Source organism: Heterodontus francisci, chromosome 3 (genome assembly GCF_036365525.1).
Source record: "Heterodontus francisci isolate sHetFra1 chromosome 3, sHetFra1.hap1, whole genome shotgun sequence".
Taxonomy (NCBI): domain Eukaryota; kingdom Metazoa; phylum Chordata; class Chondrichthyes; order Heterodontiformes; family Heterodontidae; genus Heterodontus; species Heterodontus francisci.
The window spans coordinates 109,822,964-109,847,178 of NC_090373.1; the positions used below are offsets into that span (position 1 = coordinate 109,822,964).

At 41.0% G+C, this 24,215-nt stretch overlaps 1 protein-coding gene across 1 annotated transcript in view; it reads left to right on the top strand.

Annotated features, from left to right (window-relative positions):
- The window catches only part of man1a1 (mannosidase, alpha, class 1A, member 1), a 511,026-nt gene that overhangs the window by 388,615 nt on the left and 98,196 nt on the right, over positions 1-24,215 (top strand). Inside the window, exon 5 of the mRNA XM_068025440.1 lies at positions 4,279-4,373. Within this exon, the coding sequence (XP_067881541.1) occupies positions 4,279-4,373 (95 nt within the window). The remainder of the gene's footprint in view (positions 1-4,278; positions 4,374-24,215) is intronic.

Here is a 24,215-nt window from a genome sequence, read left to right on the forward strand (position 1 = left end):
TGCACCACCTTCAAAATTGTACCATTTAGTTTAAAATGAAGGTGGAAATGCTGGAGATACTCAATAGGTTAGGCAGCATCTCTGGAGGGAGAAACAGTTAACATGTCAAGTTAATGATTTTTCGTTGGAGATGTAACAAATTTTAATCATGAACAGAGGAAGAGGAGGAAAGAACAAAAATGGAAGGTCTGAGAGATAGTAGAAGCCAGGAATGATTCAATGATGCAGGGGAGATATTGATCCTGTTGATTACTGAAATAGGAAAAATGTACCTTGTCTATGAGGAGGGTGGAGATATTTTGCTGAGATGAGATGGAGCGAGAGAGATCAGTTGAGAGAGAAGAAGTGATTTTTTGCTTGGAGCTTCGTGGGCACTAATGAACAGCATATCCTCCAGTTCACTATAAGTGGCATCCTGAGAGATCCACTTCTATTTAAAAAGTCCATAAAGACTAAAGAAGTAAATCATTAGAGTTATGTTTAAGTTTTTTTCTTGCCCATTTCCATTGTTTTGGTGAAATGTTGTTGAAAGGTTAAGTGCTGCTGAGAACTGGTTGGAAGAAACACAGCAGAAGAGAGTTGACTTTTCGCACACAATTGATATATGAATGCTGTAACACCCTTTGGTTAATGACTAATCTTTATCGATAGTAATCTAGTTGTCTAGCATGGTTTGGTATCTGCTCTGATCCAGTTTTCTCCAATCATTTCCTCAGTAAACTATCAACTAAAATGATGTGAAAAAGGAAAGGATGTATAAGGAATTGTAATTCTTTATATATTTTATTTGAAGGATTAAGAGAGTACCAATTGGGCCATTTCACTTCATGTCAGAAACCTAATGGATTTAATTTGTCTGACTCCATTCATTTGCATCATTAAACTATTTGGTTTCTCAGCTGGGCATCTTCCTCCTGAAATGATGCTTTTGTCGAAAAAGGAATTTCGTAAATTCCTGATCATATTTATCTTTGTGAATGTTAAAAGAAATTCTATGTGATCTTCAGTCAACATTTGTGAAATAGAACAATTGTGAAGCACTGGTTTATCTCAGCAATAAATGAAAATGTCTCTTTCCGTTTATAACGAAAATACTTGAATTAACTGGTACTTTCTATTGTTACACATGCCACTTTAAAAAGAAATTCATTTACTGTACCAGGCGATTATAGTCTGCATAACTGCAGCAGTGGAGCTGAAAGCAAAGCTTGTTGATGAATGTTTCACCGCTACTTTCAAGTTTGCATTTCCCATGTGAGTGAGAGGGTCAGAGCAAGGCGCGTCTATTCTAAGGCAATCTGTGCCATCACCAATCATTTGTAAATTCAAGAAATTATTTGGAACATCTCCAGCATATGTTCATTTAGAAGGGTTATGATGGAGTGTTCTGAGAAATGCAAGAACAGTGTGCCCTTGTTTTGCTTTATCCTTACTTCCATCTGTGTAGCATTAATATATTCCTGTTTCTCTACTGGGATTTGTATTTCCTTTGTACAATCAAAGCGATATGTCTTGTTCAGAAGATCATCTTGCTTTAAATTTCAGAATGCTATGTGATTATATTTTGTTGGAAACAGCATGTCTTTTCTTCAAAATGCAATCATTTAAGTAAAGAATAAACAGAATCAATTTCACAATTGAATCTGCTACAAAGTATTATGGAGACTTCACATGAAAACAAATAAAATGAAAAATATATATACACTGAAACAAAGGAAAATAGCAATAGGTAAGATTGGTCTGCTCTCACCATGTTTATGTTTAGTGTTCTGAGTCTGCATTAAAAATCACATTCTAACTGGTGCAAAAATAAAAACTCCAATATTTTAAAATCGGACCCATCTCATTTTGGTGCCATTACACTAATATCATGCATTTTAAAATCTGTAAGTGCAGTTTTTGCATGATTATTTGATATTTATTGGTCTAGCTCGTGAAGATCCCCACAAACACTGTAAATTGCGTTCTTGCTTGGCTTGCAGCTATTTAGGAGCAGAAAGGGGTGGTCCATCTTTGAGCCAAAACAAGTGAACATACCAACCAGCCGCTTTGGATCAAGATTTTGAAGTTTGGAGGTTACTGCATCATTAAATGGTGTGCCAGGAGCTACACAACCTAAAGCTGAATGCTGCGTAAAGAAATACTTGTGTGAAATGGTTAGGTTTCAAAAATATGCATCTACTGAGTCAAGCCCCCTCTTTCCCTAGAAAAATTGAAGTCAGTGGGAATCAAGGGAAATTCCACAGGTTGGAGTCATACCTTGCACAAAGGAAGATGATTGTGGTTGTTGGAGGCCAAATATCTCAGTCCCTGGAGATTGCTGCAGAGGAGGCAGTGGCATCTTGGTAATCTCACTGGACTAGTAACTGAGATGCAGGCTAATGCCCTGAGGACAATGGTTCAGATCCCACCATGGCAGCAGGTAGAATTCAAATTCAATTAATTAATAAGTTCAGTTAATTGATAGCAGAAAAATCTGAAACTTAAGACTAGTCTCAGTCATGGTGCCATGAAACTATCACTGATCTTTGTAAAAACCCATCTGGTTCACTAATGTCCTTCAGTGACTCTTAACTGTCCTCTGAAATGGCCTAGCAAGCCATTCAGTTGTCAAGAGCACTTGGGGATGGGCAACAAATGCTGGCCTTGCCAGTGACGCCTACATTCTATGAAAGAATAAAAGTTCCTCAGGGTAGTGTCCCAGGCCCAACCATCTTCAGCTACTTCATCAGTGATCTTAATGTTCTTAAGTCGATCATGAGGTGTGAAATTGGGTAGTCGCTGATGATTGCACAGTGTTCAGTACCATTCGTGACTCGTCATATACAGTGACTCCTCATATACAGTGACTCCTCAGGTACTGTGTTCACATGCAGCAAGACCTGGACAACATTCAGGCTTTGGCTGATAAGTGGTAAGTAATACTCGCACCGCACAAGTGCCATGCAATGACCATCTCCAACCAGGGAGAATCTAACCCTCTCCCCTTGACGTTCAATGGCATGACCATCGCTGAATCCCCCACTATCAACATATCAACATCCTGGTGGTTGCCATCGACCAGAAACATAACTGGACCAGCATATAAACACTATGGCTACAAGAGCAGGTCAGAGGCTGGGAATTCTGCAGCGAGTAACACTCACCTGACTCCCCAAAGCCTGCCTACCATGTACAAGGCACAAGTCAGGCATGTGATGGAATATTCTCCACTTGCCTAGATGAATGCAGCTCCAACAGCACTCGAAGCTCGACACCATCCAGGACAAAGCCGCCTTCTTGATCATCACCCCATCCACCACTGTAAACTTTCACTCCCTCCCACCATTGACACAGTGGCAGCAGTGTGTACCATCTACAAGATGCATTGTAGGAACTCCCAAAGCCTCCTTTGACGGCACCTTCCAAACCTGCGACCTCTACTGCCTGGAAGAACAAGGGCAGCAGATGCATGGGAACACAGCCACCTGAAAGGTCCCCTTCAAGTCACCCACCATCCTGACTTGGAACTACTTCGCTGTTCTTTTGCTGTCACGGGGGTCAAAATCCTGGAACGCCCTTACTAACAGCACTGTGGGTGTACCTACCCCACATGGACTGCAGCGGTTCAAGAAGGCAGCTCATCACCACCTTCTCAGGGGCAATTAGTGATGGGCAACAAATGCTTGTCTAGCCAGCGATGCCCACATCCCATGAATGAATTTTTTAAAAACCCTCTCAGGAAAAGCTCCTGTATTCCACACTGAAGCTGGAGCCTGAGCATTTGGTTTCCCTTGTCCTGTAATTTCCAAGTCCTAATTTGGATATAAAAAGCAGAATTTAAGTTCTGATGAATTTTAGCCACTAAATAGAGTATACATAATTTTTGGTTTGCAAAAATCACATTGGTTCCTCTTTCTAGCTTTGGCTTGAGCCTGGTTTCTGTTCACTGATTGTGTGATGGTGGAACCCTGCAATAAGGGTAGACGTGTGGACATATTAGTCGCTTCAACTAATACTGCTTTGAGCATGGCTAGTAGATTGTACTGAACTATAACCAAATATGGAACTTCACCATGGGTCATATTGAGCTCATAGTTAATACATTATATTATCTATGGGGCCTTGTAATCATAACCATACTGATATTTGACTGTTTTGATTTTAATACCAATGTATCTGTTTTTCTGAGGGCTTTCAGTCGTACAAAAATAAATTTGTTCTGTTTGTTTCCTGTAGAATTTTTTTTGCCACAGTTAATATAGTAATATTTAATACATTGCATTTTTTTTCCTGCAGGTATTCAGGGCTAAAGCAGTGGAACTAGGGGAGAAGCTTCTCCCTGCTTTTAACACACCTACTGGAATTCCTTGGGCTCTGTTGAATATTAAAAGGTAACCAGTGCAGCTGTAAAGCCTTCTGTTTGTTTTTCATAACGTTTTTGGATGTAACTCTTTAGTTTATTAATGCATTTGTATCTAAGTGGAATATAAATCAGAATTGTCAAAGTTAAGGGCACCTTCTGTAGTTTTCCCCCCATTTTTTCATTTGAGCTGTTCCAGTTATTATGTTATAAAATGCACAGCTGAAACTTCTTGTTCTTTCCTCTCTTTGTTGTCTTCTTCCTTCCCGCCGCCCCCCCACCCCCACCCGAGGTACTGTCTTGTATGGTACAAGTACCAGCAGATATCTGGTACCACACACAAGTATGAAGTCTTGTGGGAGCCAAGACATTGAGTAGTGGCAGCCTATTGGGCCATGGAGGGTGGAGAGCTTCACAGCTGCTTCCGATCTTACCCCACCCAAAGTACTGGCATTTTCACCCAGGGCCACAAACACAAAATTGGGGACCTTGGCTAATTTCCCTCTTCCAATTACCTGAAATCATCCTGTTCTGTGGCAGTCAGTTGCACGTTGGACAGTGCTGACTTCAGGAAAATGTCTGTAGGCCCATAACAATGTATTTTAACGACTTTTTCTCCCTTCCAGGGAGACTGGACTGGACACTCATTTTTGACTTTTACCAGCTACTTTATACTCAAAGCTAATTTTTGGAAAGGGAAACTTTTGATGAAATAAAAGCTTTTCCCAAATGTTAACACATTTATTGTAATTGTCCATGCTATTGATCCTATTACAATATTCTTAAATAGGGAAGACCAGGTTGAAGAAGCACTTTCACTGACTCTTTCCCAATACCTGGGAACCACTGCATCGTGTTTGTCTAAGAGCAGCTCTGTTTGCACAAGAGTTAATTAAAAGACCAATCTGGAACCGCAGAGTGGAAATAAAATAAATTCCAATTGGATACTGTTGTGTACTCAACCAGTGTTAATGTTTCCAATGTGGATCATTCTGTTAGATAGGCTAAAGCTTTGACATTTCCATAACTGAATGGAAAGTAAAATCAAGCGGGGTGCAGAATAATACTTTTTCAAGCCCAAGTCTGCCCACGACTTAAAAATGCTTTCATGGCTGGAAATCTCTTATGGCAAATCTTCTGCATTTTTGGACAGGATACAATAACAACAGTAACAATATTTCTGTTTATATAGCACCACGAATATATTAAAACATCACATGTTTGATGCTCTATCCCTTTCTTACCTCCAAGTTCTCGCAAATCTTATTGTCTTTATTTTATCAATCCTATTATGGTCAGTGCTGCTCCGAAATATGTCTCAGTCCCTCTAAGTTCCAAATATATTTTCCTGTTTGCTGTTCCTAATCCCTCCATCGTCACTAAATTGCCATCCAGACTCATTGCATCACTCAAATTGTAACTTATTCTTTCTCTGAATATCAGAACAGGTTCCTCTCCCAGTCTTGAGGCTTTTAAAATCTAATCTAATCAGTACTTCCTGATTTTTATTTATTTATTTCAGCCTCAGTAGTCTCCTCCAAGTGTGGGCCTTGGGCCTTCACCTTGGTTCCTTTAATGATTTAAGTTGTGACAAAGCTTCAGTCACATACCTGCATATGTTACACAGAAAACTTGGATGTTTTCAGTGTTTTCTCTCTTTGGCCTCCTTGTCTCCAGAGACAATGGGTAACCGCCTGGAGGTGGTCAGTGGTTTGTGGAGCAGTGCCTGGAGTGGCTATAAAGGCCAATTCTAGAGTGACAGACTCTTCCACAGGCGCTGCAGATAAAATTGGTTGTCGGGGCTGTTACACAGTTGGCTCTCTCCTTGCACTTCTGTCTTTTATCCTGCCAACTGCTAAGTCTCTTCGACTCGCCACTCTTTAACCCCGCTTTTATGGCTGTCCGCCAGCTCTGGCGATCACTGGCAACTGACTCACACAACTTGTGATCAATGTCACAGGACTTCATGTTGCGTTTGCAGACGTCTTTAAAGCGGAGACATGGACAGCCAGTGGGTCTGATACCAGTGACAAGCTCGCCGTACAATGTGTCTTTGGGGATCCTGCCATCTTCCACGCGGCTCACGTGGCCAAGCCATGGCCAAGTAGTATTCAGTGTATTCTAGCATGAACTCATCAGTTTAGTTGGGAAAGACAGAATTTTTTTAACCAGTCTTGAATATAGATTCTGATGTACCATCAGTGAAAGATAATGAGACTTCTGAGCTTTTGAACTTGATTATATTGTTGCAAAAGCAAGTGTTCAAACTCAAATTAAGATGGGTATTACAAAATGTGCATCTCCATACAGTTTGATTTGAATGGTCAAAATATTTCATTTTTGAATCTGTGGTTATTGCTTATTTTTCAAAATGTACCTGGGGTGAGTGAGACTTTAGGAATGTTTTGAATTATTAAGATCAAATCAAAAATACGCAGCAAAAATATCCCATGCAAAGTTTAAACATGCTGAAAAATAGTGAGCAAAATGTATACACATCAAAGCAAATTGCTCATCTTTTCAAATGGTGTTTTATTAATAGGACTGCATTTGTAATTGAGATTTGTGAATGCAAGTCATCTTCACTTGGACAAGCTTGGAAGGGCATTTGCATTGTCCACGGATCAAATAAAATGAGTGTTCCGAACTAGTCTCTGAATCAATTCACTTTTGCACGCTGAAGCTGTTGCTTAATGCCAAATAGCATTGGAACAAATCTACCTAAATCTGGATAAGAAATATTTTTAAATGATAGATTTTTTTAAAAATACAGTAATTTGATTGAGCCTGCCTTGGTGTATCAAAGCAAAAGTAAAATACTGCAGATATTGGAAATCAGAATAAGAACAGAAAATGCTGGAAAAAAAGCAGCACAACAGACAACATCTCTGGAGAGTGAAATAGAGATAGCATTTCTGATCAATGACCTTTCATCATAACTGGAAGTAATTAGAGATTTAACAGTTTTTAAGCAAATGCAGAGCCAGGGTAAAAGGGAGATTAAGGGCCAATTGAGTGATCGCTTTGCTGAACACCCCCGTTTAATCCACAAGTGTGCCCCTAACTTTCTGGTCACTTGCCATTTTAATTCTTTGGTTCATGCCCATTCTAACCTCTGTCCTTGGCCTCCTGCACTATTCTAATGAAGGTCGAGGCATGGCACACTAGCTATTAGTTGATTATTTTACAGCCTTTGGGATTTTATGTTGAGTTCAACAGCTATAAATCATAACATCTCCCATTTTCTTGGAAAGCAGGTGCTGGTAAGGGTTCTCCTTATACCTCCTCTGGACCCATCCTTTGTTTCTTCCCTTGTACCACTATTGCTTGTTTTTGCCTTGCATCTCCATCCTATTACACGTATGACCTTTTGTTCTTTCCCCACCATAGCCTGCTGCCCCACTTCCCCCCACCCACCCCCCCCCCCACCCACCCCATCTACCCACCTCTGGCTTTTTCACTGGCACTTGTCTACAGATGCTAGCCTGACCTGTGTGTTTCCAGCTTTTTTTTTGTTTTTTATTTGAGTGTTGATTTATGTCCTGCATCCCAACAGTCATCCTTGTCCCATGTTCCCATATCCGTTTATTTTCTCTGTCAATCATTGATCTAATTTACTCTTAAATAATGACATGATCTCTGCTTCAATTGCTGACATTGTATAGTACATTCCTCAGCCTCTCACATCTGTGAGGTTTATGAAACTAACTGACCATGCATCTTGTTGTGCTAAAATCTCATTACTTAATTTTTGGTTTCTTCTAAAGGCGAACATATTGCGAACTATCTCTCAAACCATATACCTGTAATCTCACTATGTTGTCACCACAGTAGCACAGTGCTCTTTATAGGATTTTAATCAGACTTCATGAACAACACTCTTCAATCATTATTTGGGTTCAGTTACACAGTTGAAAACCATATGTGTATTCTTTTGTGATGTGAATTTGCCTCCATTACTTAAGAATGCTCTATTGGATTTTCATCAACATATGTTTATGGTCTATTTTTAATGGGCAAGATTTTGCACTTGGTGGCAAATGAATGGCACTAGCCATTCATTGCACTGAAACTTGCTCAAAGACCTTCTGAGGCCATTTTAGCGCAGCATCTATTACAGGGAATCTGAGACCTTTGTAAACAGGGCAAGCAACTATGTACCTCCATAACCAATCAGATTGAAGGATCACTAATGAGCAGTGCAGAGTCTGAACCAGATGGAACAAGTTAGAATATTGAATTTAGTGTCAAATCAGGTACAGAAAGCAAAATAGAGAATGAAAAATGGGATTGAGAGAGACATAAAAGTGACAAAACAAAAATTGAAAGTTAAAAAGAAAAATCTTTTAACATATATCCAACAATAATTAAGATATGAAGGAATGCAACTCCATACTTGTAAAAGTTAACTTTTGGTGCCAGGAAGATTGTTTGGTAGTGGTTAAGACTTACCACGGCATCAAAAATGTGTTTATGCTGGAATGGATAAGCCCTAGCTCCTCCTGGCATGTTTAGTGGGTATCTATCACATGAGTATTGCAGTTTCATCCCATTCCATGTATTTGAATGCCAAGTCTATTGGCGGGATCCCAATATCATGCAGCTTCTGGAGAAGCAGGACAACTCTGACAGCAGCTTCTTATGTTTATAAGTTATCGATCATCTCGAGACGGAATAAAAAATCATGATAAAATCTTCTCCAAAGAAATTCCAAAACGCTTTGAAATTCAGATTTTTTAACTAAATTAGGATGGTGTAACAAGAAGCTGGAAACATCTCACACTGTCAGAAATAAATACATATTAGCATCATCTCAGCTGTTAATAGTTACTAACACTCTGAGGCAGTTGCTTAATAATTTATGTGATAGTGAGTCCAGGGAACATAAGGTTTGCATTGTAACCAACTATCTGTGCAGAGTTGAACAGTTGGATGCTAAACATATTGATCTCCCTAACTGGAGCTCAGACCCTCGTCTGAAACTGGGAAAAAAGTGAAATCCCAGGCATTAAATGGGAAAGCAGGCCTGGCTCATTAATCCCACAAAAAAGTGACCACTGCCTGCTTGTTTAGAACAGTATCCTTTTACATTAGTCTGGGCTGGATTCGAAAAGAGGAGACTAATAAAATGAGACTTTATTTTATCTTGTTAGAAATAATGTTTGGACTGCCTCAAACAAGTTCTTCAGGCCAACAGCATAAAACCTGATCATTTAGTCCCAAGTAATGTGTAATTGGCCATCAGCATGGCTGAATGGGCAGTGGGAATCATGGCAATTACAGAAGAGAAGGAGGCCATTTGTCCCACTTGTGCTATTGCTAGTCCTTCATTGGAGCTTCTTGCTTTAATCCCAGTTCCTTGCATTTTCTCTGCCTTGATATGTTCCTTTTCAGATACTTACCTAATTCAATTTTATTTGATGTATTCTCTGCCACTTGTGGTAATGCATTCCATGCCTCTGTATGTATAGAAAAATTCTTCTGATTTTCCCCATTTTTCTGGTAATTCTTAGTCCATGCCACCTTGTTACTGATTCACCAAATAATGGAAACAATCCTTTAACCTTCTCTGTTCCAGTAAGGAAAAAGTGCAATTTTTGAACCTTTCTTAATAATTATATCTTTTCCTTCCCGGTGCCATTGTAGTGAATTGTTGTCCCTTTTCCAAGGCTCTAATATTCCTCCTCATTATGGATGTCTGGAACTGTGGATCAGCAAATTGGACTGCATGGTATTAGAATGATGAAGTCGTCGTGAGTGTGTCTGGGTTTCACCATGATTTTTGGTCAGCAAGATATCTTACACAAAAAATTGCCTTCATACTTGATTTACCTACCTACATAACTGGGGAATGCACATAGATGTTCCATTTCATATGGAAAGCACACACACTTGCCCTATTTTTGGGTACAGTCCACTTAACAGCTCAGACAATTCTGTTGTTAACAGCCATGCTTTAGGGGCTCCCACATGTATGCCAGAGTGCTGCCAGGGATGAACTGGCTATCTAGAGGCTATCAAGGCAAAGCACTGGGAATCACTGGAAAGGGGGAAACTTCCCACAGCTTGCTGAACCAGCATCATAATACCTGTTGCAGTTTAGGCACACAGTGTTGTCTAGCGCTGGATGGAAACAATTTTGGTCAGCAGTAACAGGTGTATCCCTTCAGGTTCCACTGGTGAGCTGGGCTAGCAAGTCAATAGTGCAATATGCTAGAGAATTTCAAAAACGGGGTGTAAACTGGTTAATATTGGTACACCACCCATTGTACGTTCCGCTCGGTTATCCTTTCCCTTGGCTTCTGGTATTTCACTGTTAGCCGTGGCTCAGTTGGTAGCACTCTTGCCTCTGTTATGACCGAGGTGGGAGGAGTGACCTGTCTTTTCTAGTTCCACTTCTCCACAAAAATATATTCAAATGCTTACCCAGTTACCAATACATCAATCAAAGACTACTCTTTATCCCAGAATAAAATACACCAACCAGGTTTCTTTAATAAACAAAAGTATTAGTTTATTATAAAACAAGACATAACCAGTAACAAAGCAAAGCATTAACAGAGTGAAATATGAAAGTTCCCTTTTGCCTTGGCCTCTCACAAACGCATACTAATTAACCGAAAAAAAGAGATTTTCTTTTTAGAGCTCTGTTACAAAAAAAAAAGACAAAAAAGAATACTTTGGCCAAATACTTGATAATTCTTGAAGAAATTAAGAGAAGATTTGGAAAGATGTCAGTTGTCCCTTTTTTGGTTTGGCGTCCCAAATGTGCGTAGATGGCTGTCACTGGGATCTTTACAGAACAGTTCTTTTCAGGTAATGTTGAAGATCAGTTTGGCAGATTTTCTGGGTAAAATGCAGCATTAGGGGTTTTTGGCAGGCCTTTGAGGAGGAATGCTGCATCAATTTCTCTACCTATTACACTCGCTTCAAAGAGCTTCTCGAAGAGATGGAAAAAGGCTGAGCTAGGGTGCCTGCTGTCTTGGCTGGTTTTTAAAACTCCTTTCAGAACACTGTCCAAACCCCAACTGACTGTCCAAAGCAAAATTTAAAAAAATCTCAAGAGTCTCAGTTTTCCCAAATAAAACAATGTCCGTAATTCTAAAATACATGAGACCTTAAAATTGAACAAAAAAAAAGAAGCACCATCATAACACCTGTAAATCACGAGGTTCTGGCATCAAGTCCTGCTCCAGGATCAATCAAGGCCAACACTCCAGTGCAGTACTGAGTTAGTGCTGCACTGTTGGGGGTGCCATCTTTCGGATGAGACTGAGGTGCCAACTGCCTGCTCGGGTGGATGTAAAAGATCCTATGGCACTGTTTCTCAGAAGAGCACAGGAGTTATCCCCAGTGTCCTGGCCAATATTTAACCCTCGATCAACATTACAAAACAGATTATATGGTCACTTTCAAATTGCTGTTTGTGGGAGTTTGCTGTGTGCAAATTGGCTGCTGTGTTTCCTGCATTACAACAGTGACTACACTTCAAAAGAATTTTTACACTGTAAAGCGCTTTGAGACGTCCAATGATCATGAAAAGTGGCAAATAAATGTAAGTCTCTCTCTCTCTCTCTCTTTCTCTCTCCCTCTCTCTCTCTCTCTCTTTCTCTCTCCCTCTCTCTCGCTCTCTCTATTTCTTTTCCACTCCCCTCTCCTCTCTCCCTCCTTTCCTCTCATCCCTCCTTTCCTCCCTTCCCTGTTTTAATCCTCGCAAAGGTTGAAAGTTCTATCCATTGTGAACTACAGCCCTGCCTGGATGAGGTGTTAAGAGTCTCAATTCTGCCACAGTGATTGACTCTTTTAGTCAGCCAATGTGCCCCCTTGCATCATCTTATAGAGTCTACAGCACAGAAACAAGCCATTCTTCCCATCTGGTCAATGTCAGTGTTTACGCTCCACGCAACAGTCTCGATCTTTAAGGATGCCCTGGTTATGGGTTTCAAACTATCCAAGAGTTTTGTTTTGGCTCATTGCTTTGTCTTGTGCTAAAGTAATCACTATCATAGCAAAGCCTCCAATTTACCTACATTTCTCTTTCATTATTGTCTAATTGAGCTTACGCGCAGGAAAAGCACAACTTGCCCATGTTCTCTCTGAAACAAATTCAACTGCTGCAGTACCAAACGTGCATGCAAGCAGTCTGTGCATTAAGTATTGCACATACGTGTCGCTGAAGTTTGCATTATCACTGTTCTAATGGCCAAGGGTATGCACTGTTTTAGAATAATTTTCAAAACTACAGCAAACATGTTAATGGATTTTCAAAAAAAGTTATGAAATATGGTACCCTGAGAGCTTACAAGAGTGCTAGTAATGCATTGCAATTCAAAGCTAAAGGACAAGGACATTATTATACATTTAGGTGTGTTATAAACAGACTGAAAGCTCTAAGCAAACTATCTGTTAAACTAATTTAGTCTTGTGAAAAGATTCTTGGTGCCTCTGCTGATATTCAGAACACTCAAACCATTTATGGATGAGTGACCGTAATATGATAGAATTTCATATGATGTTTGAAAGTGAGGTAGTTCAATCTGAAGCCAGGTTGTTAAATTTGAACAAAGGAAATTATGAAGGTATGAGGGGCAAATTGGCTGAGGTAGATTGGGAAAATACATTAAAAGGTACGACAGTACATAGGCAATGGATAGTCTTTAAAGAAATATTAAATAGTTTACAGCAACTATACATTCCTTCAAGGCACAAAAACTCCAAAGGTAAAGGCAGTCAACCGTGACTAACAAAAGAAGTTAAGGATTGTATAAGATTAAAAAAGGCCTATAAAGTTGACCAATAGTCGTAAACCTGAAGATTTTAGAGTACTGCAAAGGATGACGAAGAAACTGATGAAGGGAGAATAGAATATGAATGTAAGCTAGCAAAAAACATAAAAATGGACTGTAGAAGCTTCTATAGGTACATGAAAAAGAAACACTTGGCTAAGACAAATGTTGATCCATTACAGGCAGAAATAGGAGAATTCATAATGGGGAATACAGAAAGGCAGAGAAGCTAAATGATTACTTTGTGTCTGTATTCACTGAGGAAGATACAAGAAATCTCCCAGAATTAGAGATCCAAGACCTTAAGGGGAATGAGGAATTGAAGGAAATTAATATTAGTAAAAAGGTTGTATTGGAGAAATTAATGGGGCTGAAGGTTGGTAAGTCTCCAGGACCTGATATTCTACATAGCTATGGAGATGGTAGAAGCAGTGGTGATCATCTTCCAAAACTCTGTAGATTCTGGAATGGTTCCTGCAGATTGGAAGGTCACAAATGTCACCCCACTATTTAAGAAGGAAGGAAGAGAGAAAACGGGAAATTACAGACCAGTTAGCCTTGCATCAGTCATTGGGAAAATGCTAGAATCTATTCTAAAGGATCTGATAAATGGACACTTGGATAATAATAATCTGATTGGGGATAGTCAACATGGATTTATGAATGGGAAATCATGTTTGATGAACCTGTTGGTGTTTTTTGAGGATGTTACTGAAAGAATTGATGACGGGGAGTTGGTGGACATGGTATACTTGAATTTTCAGAAGGCTTTTGATGAAGTCCCCCACAGGAGGTTGGTTAGCAAAATTAAAGCACAGCAGATAGGAGTTAATATACTGGTATGGATTAAAGATTAGGTAACGGGCAGAAACAGCAAATAGGAATAAACAGGTCATTCTCACGTTGGCAGGCTGTGACTAGTAGGTTACTGCAGGAATCAATACTTGGGCCCCAGCTGTTCACAGCATATATCAATGATTTGGATGTGGGGACCAAATGTAATATTTCCAAGTTCGTGGATGACTCAAAACTATGCGGGAATGTGTGTTGTGAGGAAGATGCAAAGCGGCTTCAAGGGGATTTGGACAGACTTAGTGAGTGGGAAAGAACATGGCAGATGGAATATAATGTGGGAAAAATATGAGGTTATCCACTTTGGTAGACGGAATAGATGTGCAGAGTATTTCTTCAGTGGTAAGAGATTAGAAAGTGGAGATGGACAAAGGGACCTGGGTGTTCTTGTCAATAAGTCACTGAAAGCTAACATGCAGGTGCAGCAAGCAATTGAGAAGGCTAATGGTATGTTAGCCTTTATTGCAAGAGGATTTCAGTACAGGAGTAGTGAAGTCTTGCTTCAATTGTATAGAACCTTGGTTAGACCACACTTGGAGTACTGTGTGCAGTTTTGGTCCCCTTACCTTAGGAAGGATATTATTGCCATAGAGGGAATGCAATGAAGGTTCACCAGACTTGTTCCCGGGATGGTGGAACTGTCCTATGAAGAGAGATTGGGGAAACTGAGCCTGTATACTCTCGATTTTCGAAGAATGAGAAGTGATCTCATTGAAACCTACAAAATACTTAAAGGGATAGACAGGGTACATGCAGGTAAGATGTTTCCCCTGGTTGGGGAGTCTAGAACCAAGGGACACAATTTCAAAATAAGGGGGAAGCCACTTAGGACCGAGGTGAGGAGAAATTTCTTTACTCAGAGGGTTGTGAATCTTTGGAATTTTCTACCACAGAGAACTGTGGAAGCTCAGTCACTGAGTGTGGTTAAAGTAGAGATTGACAGATTTCTACCTACCAATGACATAAAGGGATATGAGGATAGTGTGGGGAAAAAGGCATTGAAGTGGATGATCAGCTATGATGGTATTGAATGGCCAGGCAGGCTTGATTTGCTGAATGGCCTACTCCTGCTCCTATGTTCCTCAACCAATATTTGCTAAGCAAGTAGTGAAAAGATGAGATTTTTTTCAATGTGTGCAGGTGATGTCACACTTTTTTATTTGCAAAAAAAAATTGACCAGCAGAATTCAAAGTATATACTTCAGTGTCGAGGTTAACAGTTTAATGTTTCTGTTTCAAGGTGACAGTCGTGTAATTTATCTTCAAATTTACATAATTCCTGGACTCAGTAGCATTTTTAAAAATTTCAGCTACTGAATTTTTAGTAGCATCACCCACAATAAATTAGTGGAGGTGCTGTTTTATCAAAGGAGTGCAATAGCAGGTATCCTGTTCTATTATATGTTAAACTCAATGTGAGGTGTGCATTTCATTGGAAACTAATTATAATTGCTTGTTATACCTGTTACTCCTATAGTTAGTACGATATTAGGTATTTTCAATGTTATCAGTGACCTCAAAGCAGCATTTGACCCAGTATGGCATCAAGGAGCCTAGCAAAACTGAAGTCAATGGGAATCGGGGAACATTCTCCGCTGGTTGGAGTCGTACCTAGCACAAAGGAAGATGGTTGTGGTTGTTGGAGGTCAATCATCTGAGCTCCAGGACATCACTGCAGGACTTCCTCAGGTTAGTGTCCTAGGCCCAACCATCTTCAGCTGCTTCATCAATGACCTTCCTTCAGTCATAAGGTCAGAAGTGGGGATGTTCGCTGATGATTACACAATGTTCAGTACAATTCGCAACTCCTCAGACATTGAAGCAGTCTGTGTAGAAATGCAGCAAGACCTGGACAATATTCAGGCTTGGTCTGATAAGTGGCAAGTAACATTCACGCCGCACAAGTGCCAGGCAATGACCATCTCCAACAAGAGAGAATCTAGCCATCTCCTCTTGACATTCAATGGCATTACAAACCCCACTATCAACATCCTGGCAGTTATCATTGACCAGAAACTGAACTGGAGTAGCCATATAAATACTGTGGTTACGAGCAGGTCAGAGGCTAGGAATCCTGCGGCATGTAACTCACCTCCTGACTTCCCAAAGCCTGTCCACCATCTACAAGGCACAAGTCAGGAGTGTGATGGAATACCCTCCACTTGCCTGAATGGGTGCAGCTCCAACAACACTCAAGAAGCTCGACACCATCCAGGCCAAAGCAGCCCACTTGATTGGCACCCCATTCACAAACATTTACTCCCTCTATCACCAGTGGCAGCAGTATGTACCATCTACAAGATGCACTGCAACAACACACCAAGGTTCTTTAGCCAGCACCTTCCAAACCCGCAACCTCTATCACCTCGAAGGACGGGGGCAGCAGATGCTTGGGAACACTACCACCTGCAAGTTCCCCTCCAAACCAAACACCATCCTGACTTGGAATTATATCGCTATTCCTTCACTGTCGCTGGGTCAAAATCGTGGCTCTCCCTTCCTAACAGCACCGAGACGTACCTACCCCACATGGTCTGTAGTGGTTCAAGAAGGCAGCTCACCACCACCTTCTCGAGGGCAATTGGGAATGAGCAATAAATGCTGGCCTAGCCAGCGACACCCACATCCCATGAATTAGTTTTTTAAAAAAACACTGCCACCGCTAATAGCTGTAATTTTATAGTTAACAGTACATCACCCTGAGATGAGTATCTGAACACCAGGTTCCAGAAATCATTCAAAATGATTTCCGCACAAGAAATTTGGCTACCTTTTATTCAGTAACTGAAATTTCTAACATTCAAGATAAGGATTTAAACAAAATAAAACATTCAAGTAGTCGTTTGGTAGTACAGAACTTGAGTATTGCTGAAAATAGAGACATTTTGTCGCAAGAGTGTACCCAAGAGTGTTAGCATGGATCTACCCTTAGGAATTTCTCTGCACCACCTACTGCACTGAGGCCTCCCAAAGTCTCTTACTTTATGCCCTTTTTCAGGGATGGACCTGGATGGATGATTGACAGACCTTATTGCTGTATAATTTCCTTTATTTGCAAACTGCGCAATAATATATGAAGTTCTTTGTCTAACCCATGGGGTTAAAAGTCCACCCGAATGTTATCGATCTGCCATTAGTTTCTTGAGCCTTCACATGTACCTTCTGTCCTTGATCAATCCCAGGCCTTTACATCACCTTTCCTTGTCTCACCCTAGACTGTTCATAGAAACAAAGGAGCAGGCGTAGGCCAATCAGCCCATTGAGCCTGCTCTGCCATACAATACCATCATGGCTGGTCATTCAATGCCTTTTTGCCCCACTATCCTCATATCCCCTTATGTCATTTGTTCAATATGACTGTCAGGAGTGTGATGGAATACTCTCCACTTGCCTGGATGGGTGCTGCTCCATCTTATCTCTGGCCTTCAACTAACCTTCAGGGGCTCCATTGTCCAGGTTATCAGTTATTTATGCCCAAAGCTGGTCGTAAAGCCTGCTAATTAACTGTTCAGAATGGCCATCCAGCCTAAGTGGTCTAATTCCTTATCAGACTATTGAACCATGGGGTTGTTCACTAAAGTAACTTCTATTTGACTTTTACACAGTAATTAACTTCTGCATTTCTGAAAGCTTCTTAAATAAGATTTAACTGAAAATCCTGATAGTTTTGAAGCATGGTTTTGTTTTAAGCATTTATCCTGCTGCTTTCCCACTATTGCAGAGGCCTCGTCGATGATGGCCCCTTTTCGGGCTAGCTGCAACTGTCATTACCTAAGAATAGTCAGTCCACTGATAGAAGCAAAACCTTATGCAGTTTACAGTAGAAAAAAACTTACAACACTAACCTATTACTATACCTATTTCAGGGCGACAACTAAATCTATGTTTACTCCAAGCATATTTTTAATTTCTTACACTGAGTGACAATTGACCAAGTAGTCGAGTGGATTATCAGTAAATTGGGGATGGTAGGAGGAGCATTGAATACATACAAAAATGAAGAGGCTGGCAATGTGATCAGAGCAAAGGATTGGGGAGGAGATGGGAACATAGTCATTAATGGCACATTATCTCCACAAGCCCCACCCAAACTGCAGTTTGAACAAAGAACAAAGAAAATTACAGCACAGGAACAGGCCCTTCGGCCCTCCAAGCCTACGCCGATCCAAATCCTCTATCTAAACCTGTTGCCTATTTTCTAAGGGTCTGTATCTCTTTACTTCCTGCCCATTCATGTATCTGTCTAGATACATCTTAAAAGACGCTATCGTGCCCGCGTCTACCACCTCCGCTGGCAAAGCGTTCCATGCACCCACCACCCTCTGTGTAAAGGAATTTCCACGCATATCCCCCCTAAACTTTTCCCCTTTCACTGTGAACTCTTGTCCCCTTGTAGTTGAAGTTGTAATTGTAATTTGAGCTGTGTTGACACCACCTTTCCCCCATAGCTAACAATAACTTGCATCTTCCACCTTAAAGAACAACCCGTGGAGGACAGAGAGAGAAGGAAAAAATAATTAAGCAGCAAGAAATAGCAGAGAAGAGAAAGGAAGACAAAACAACTGGGATTTATGTAGCATATTTAACATAAAAATACGAAGGCACTTCACAGAGGCAGAGAAAAATTAACACCATTCTGAAAAGGGACATCACAGGAGGAGTGATTAAGAGCTTGGTTTTAAAGGATGGAAGACTACTGAAGGCATGGTTGCCATAGGTGATTGAAGGAACTGGTAATAGTAAATAGGCCAGAGTCGGAGGAATAGTAATCTTGGAAGGTTGTAGGGCTGAATCAGGTTACAGGGATGAAAAGGAGTGAGACTATGAAGTGATTTAGAAGTGGGAATGAGAATTTTAAATTGGAGGCGCTAAGGGTCTGAGAGCCAGTGTAGATCAGTGACTACTAGGATGATGGGTGAGCAGGACATGATCCAAGTTATGATACAGGCTGCAGAGTTTTAGATGTGCCAAAGTTAATGGAGCACAGAAGATGGGAGGCTAGCCGAGAATCATCGAGTCTGGAGATGGTAATGGAATGGGTAAGATTTCAGTATCAGATGGAAGAGGCAGGAGCGGAGAGGGGTAATGTAACAGAGGTAACAGTGAACAGTCTTTGTGCTGGAGAGGATATGGGTAGGAAGGCTCTGGTTGGGGTCAAATAGGTCACTGAGTTTGCAAACAGTCTGGTTCAGCCTGAAACAGTGGCAAGGGAAGGAGTGGGATTGATGTCAAGGTTACAGAGCATGTTCGGGGGTGGGGAGGTGGTAAAGACGAGGGCTTTGGTTTTCCCAATGTTTAACTATAGGAAGTTACAGCTCATTCAGGACTGAATGTTGGACAAGCAGGCTGACAACATAGGCAATGAGGGGAGGGGGGAATGGGATGGTTGTGTGCAAGAGAGTTGGTGTCATCAGCATATATATGGAACCTGACATTTCCATCATTTTCAGATAATGTAGTTAAAAGGCACCCTTTTGTGAATAACGTGCTTCTTAAATTCACTCCTGAATAGTGTAGCTTTCATTTGAAGATGGTGCCCCTGTATTCTGGATTCCTTTGCCAGAGAAAATACCTTCTCTGTCAACTATGTCAAATCCTTGGGATACTCTGGAGGTAGTGGTGTAGAGGCAGAAAGAGAAGATATTTCTGGAGATCATCTGGCTATAGTTGGGATAGGTAACAATAGAACCAAGTAAAGGAGGCCATCACAGTCAGGTGGACAACAGAGGAAGTTTTGCAAGAGGATAGTGTGGTGAATTGTGTTAAAGGCTGTAACAGCTCGAGAAGAAATAAGGGTTAGTGCATCGCGATCACGGTTACAAAGAATGTGATTTGTGACTTGGATTAGGGCCATTTCAGCACTATTATGGGAAGGAAACTTAATTGTAAAGACTTGATCATAGAGTTGCCTGAAGAATGGGCATGGATTTGGGAGTTGACGCCAAATTGAAGGAATTTGGAGAGGAAAAGGAGGGTGGAGATGAAGCAATAACTTTCAATGCTTGAGGGGTCAAGGGTGGATTTATTGAACTGTGGGGATTGGCTTGGTGTGGCCAAGTCAATGAGCTCTTTAGTGTTGTTGAATATGAGGGTACAGGGGATAAAGGAGAGGGCTTTAATGAGCCAGTTGGTATTGAAGAACAGATAACCTTTGGATTCTAGGATGATTCTGGCATAGTGGGCAGTTTTGGCATAGGGGACCAGGACTTGATGGTACTGAATGTGGCCCAGCGAGATCTGGAGACTAAACCAGTTGTCTGCCAGAAAAGTTCAAGTGTGAGCCCCTTGGAATCGAGGGAGCAAAGATGGAGATCCTACCAGGGGAAATGCCCAGGGTAAGGGTTTCACTGAAGAACAGAGCTGAAGGAGTGATTGAGCAGGTCGACAGCTGCAGAAATATTGTTGCGAATGGAGGGCCAAAGGTCAGACAGTTGCAGAAGAGGGAAGACACAAACAGTGAGAAAGGGACCATATTTCCATATTTTCTGTCTTAATATGTGCAACATGAGAGATTGACTGGTTACACAGTGAATTTCCTGTCATTGTGGACGGACAGGAATTTAGAAAAATAAATTTCCTTTTTGAACCTCCTATCTGCTTTTCTACTCTTTAATTCATTGTCTGCCTTTCTATGTGTCTCTCTCTGCCTCAGTTGCTTTCCCTTTCTCTCTCATTTAGGCTGTCAAAAGGGTGGTCCTGGTGTCAGGTAGTTTTATGCTCTAAATTGCCTCTGATCATATGGGGGGTCAAATTGTGCGATTATGTGGTCACAGTGTTCCACAAAATGGCTGCACTTGTGTCAAAATTCCAACAGCCCTTTAAGCCTGGGGTGCGGTGGGGTAGGTAGGAGGAGGGGGTTCTCAGCAAACATGTCAAAGGCTGATTTGACAAGTGCAATAGTAATGTCGTGCATGCATCTTTCTGAATAAGTGCACCACAGTGGATTGGTTAAAGAAAAGATAAAAAGACTTGTCAAGAGCCAGTCACGACCTCAGGACATGCTGAAGCACTTCACAACCAGTGAGTTAGTTTTGAAGTAAAGTCACTGCTGTAATGTCAAATGGTTTGAGATATCAGGTGCACATGTGAGGTAATCAAAACACTTGAAGTGACCCGATGAGATCCAAGGAAGGGACAGCAATATAGTTTCAAGTCAGGATGATGAGTGACTTGGAGGGAAACTTGCAGGTGGTGGTGTTCCCGTGCATCTGCTGCCCTTGTCCTTCCAGGTGGTAGACGTCGTGGGTTTGCAAGATGCTGTCGAAGGAGTCTTGGTGAATTGCTGCAGTGCACCTTGTATGTGGTACACACTGGTGCTACTGTGTGCCGGTGATGGAGGGAATCAATGTTTAAGGTGGTGGATGGGGTGCCAATCAAGCAGGCTGCTTTGTCCTGGATGGTGTTGCACATCTTGACTTTGGAGATGCACTTATCTAGGCATCACACTCCTGTAGATAGATGGTGGACAGGCTTTGGGGAGTTAGGAAGTGAGTTACTCACTGCAGAATTTCCAGCCTCTGACCTATTATTGTAGCCATGGTATTTATATGGCTGGTTCAGTCCAGTCCAGTTTCCGGTCACTGGCAACCCCCAGGATGTTAACAATGGAGGATTCAGTGATGGTAATGCCATTGAATGTCATGGGGAGATGGTAGATTCTCTGGAGCCAGAATTTTGTCCAGGTCTTTTTGCATGTTGGAACAGACTGCTTCAGTATCTGAGGAGTTGCGAATGGAACTGAACACTGTGCAATCATCAGCGAACATCCCCACTGTTAACCTTACATTGGAGAGAAGGCAACTAATGAAGCAGCTGAAGATAGTTGGCATAGGACACTACCCTGAGGAATTCCTGCAGCGATGTCCTGGGGCTGAGATGATTGGCCTCCAGCGACTACAGCCATCTTCCTTTGTGCTAGGTATGGCTCTAACCAGTGGAAATTATTCCCCCTGATTCCCATTGTCTTCAGTTTTGCTAGGACTCCTTGATGCCATACTTGGTCAAATACAGCGTTGATGTCAAGGGTAGTCACTCTCACCTCACCTCTGGTATTCAGCTCTTTTGCCCATGTTTGGACCAAAGTTGTAAGAGCTAAATAATAATCTTGTTGTAAAAGAACCTTTAGGGATGAGTGACCATAATATGATAGAATTTTACATGATGTATGAAAGTGAGGTAGTTCAATCTGAAGCCAGGATGTTAAATTTGAACAAAGGAAATTATGAAGCTTTGAGGGACAAATTGGCTGAGGTAGATTGGGAAAATACATTAAAAGGTATGATGGTGCATAGACAATGGATAGTCTTCAAAGAATTATTACATAGTTTACAGCAACTATACATTCTTTCAAGGCACAAAAACCCCAAAAATCAAGGCAGTCAACTGTGGCTAACAAAGGAAGTTAAGGATTGTATAGGATTAAAATAAAAGGCCTATAAAGTTGCCAGAAATAGTAATTCTGAGGATTGGGAAGATTTTAGAATACAGCAAAGGAGGACTAAAAAATTGATAAAGAAAGGGCGAATAGAATATGAATGTAAAATAGCAAAAAAAAGGACTCTCAAAGCTTCTATAGGTACGTAAAAAGGAAGCGTTTGGCTAAGACAAATTACAGGCATTAAGTCCATACAGTCCATTACAGGCAGAGTCAGGAGAATTTATAAAAGCAAAATACTGCAGATGCTTGAAATTGAAACAAAACAAAAAGTGCTGAAAACACTCAGCAGCTCTGGCAGCATCTGTGGAGAGAGAAGCCAAGTTAGCGTTTCAGGACTGTGACCTATTATCAGACTTGAAACGTTAACTTTGCTTCTCTCTCCACAGATACTGCCAGACCTTATGGTATTTCCACCACTTTGTTTTGCTTCAGGAGAATTTATAATGGGGAACAGAGAAAGGGCAGAGAAGCTAAATGATTACTTTGTGTCTGTCTTCACTGAGGAAGATGCAAGAAATCTCCCAGAATTAGAGTTCCAAGGGACCAGGGAGAATGAGGAATTGAAGGAAATTAATATTGGTACGAAGGTTGTTTGGAGAAATTAATGGGGCTGAAGGTTAGTAAGTCTCCAGGACCTGATATTCTACATCCCAAAGTGTTGAAAGAGGTAGCTATGGAGATAATGGATGCATTGGTGATCATCATCCAAAATTCTATCGATTCTGGAACGGTTCCTGCAGATTGGAAGGTAACAAAGGTCACCCCACTATTTAAGAAGGGAGGGAGAGAGAAAACAGGGAACTATAGATCTGTTAGCCTTATATCCGTAGTAGGGAAAATGCTAGAATCTATTCTAAAGGATGTGACAAATGGACACTTGGATAATAATGATCTGATTGGGCATAGTCAACATGGATTAATGAATGGGAAATCATGTCTAACGAACCTGTTGGAGTTTTTTGAGGATGTTACTAAAAGAATTGATGAAGGGGAGTTGGTGGACATGGTATACTTGAATTTTCAGAAGGCTTTTGATGAAGTCCCCCACAGGAATTAGGTTAGCAAAATTAAAGCACATGGGATGCGAGATAATATACTGGCATGGATTAAGAATTTGTTAACAGGCAGAAAACAGAATAGGAACAAATGGGTCATTCTCCCGTTGGCAGGCTGTGACTAGTAGGTTACTGCAGGGATCAGTACTTGGGCCCCAGCTGTTCACAGCATATATCAATGATTTGGATGTGGGGACCAAATGTAATATTTCCAAGTTCGCGCATGACACGAAACTAGATGGGAATATATGTTGTGAGGAAGATGCAAAGCAGCTTCAAGGGGATTTGGACAAACTTAGTGAATGGGCAAAAACATGGCAGATGGAATATAATGTGAGAAAAATGTGAGGTTATCCACTTTGGTAGACAGAATAATGTACTTAAATGTTCTTAAATGGTAAGAGATTAGAAAGGGACCTGGGTGCCCTCATCAAGAAGTCACTGAAAGGTAACCTGCAGGTGCAGCAAGCGGTTAAGAAGTCTCATGGTATGTTAGCCTTTATCGCAAAATGATTTGAGTACAGGAGTAGTGAAGTCTTGCTTCAATTGTATAGAACCTTGGTTAAACTGCACTTGGAGTACTGTGTGCAGTTTTGGTTCCCTTACTTTAGGAAGTATATTACTGTCATAGAGGGAGTTTAACGAAGGTTCACTAGACTTGTTCCTGGGTTGGTAGGTCTGTCCTGTGAAGAGAGATTGGGGAAACTGGACCTGTATTCTCTAGAGTTTCGAAGAATGAGAGG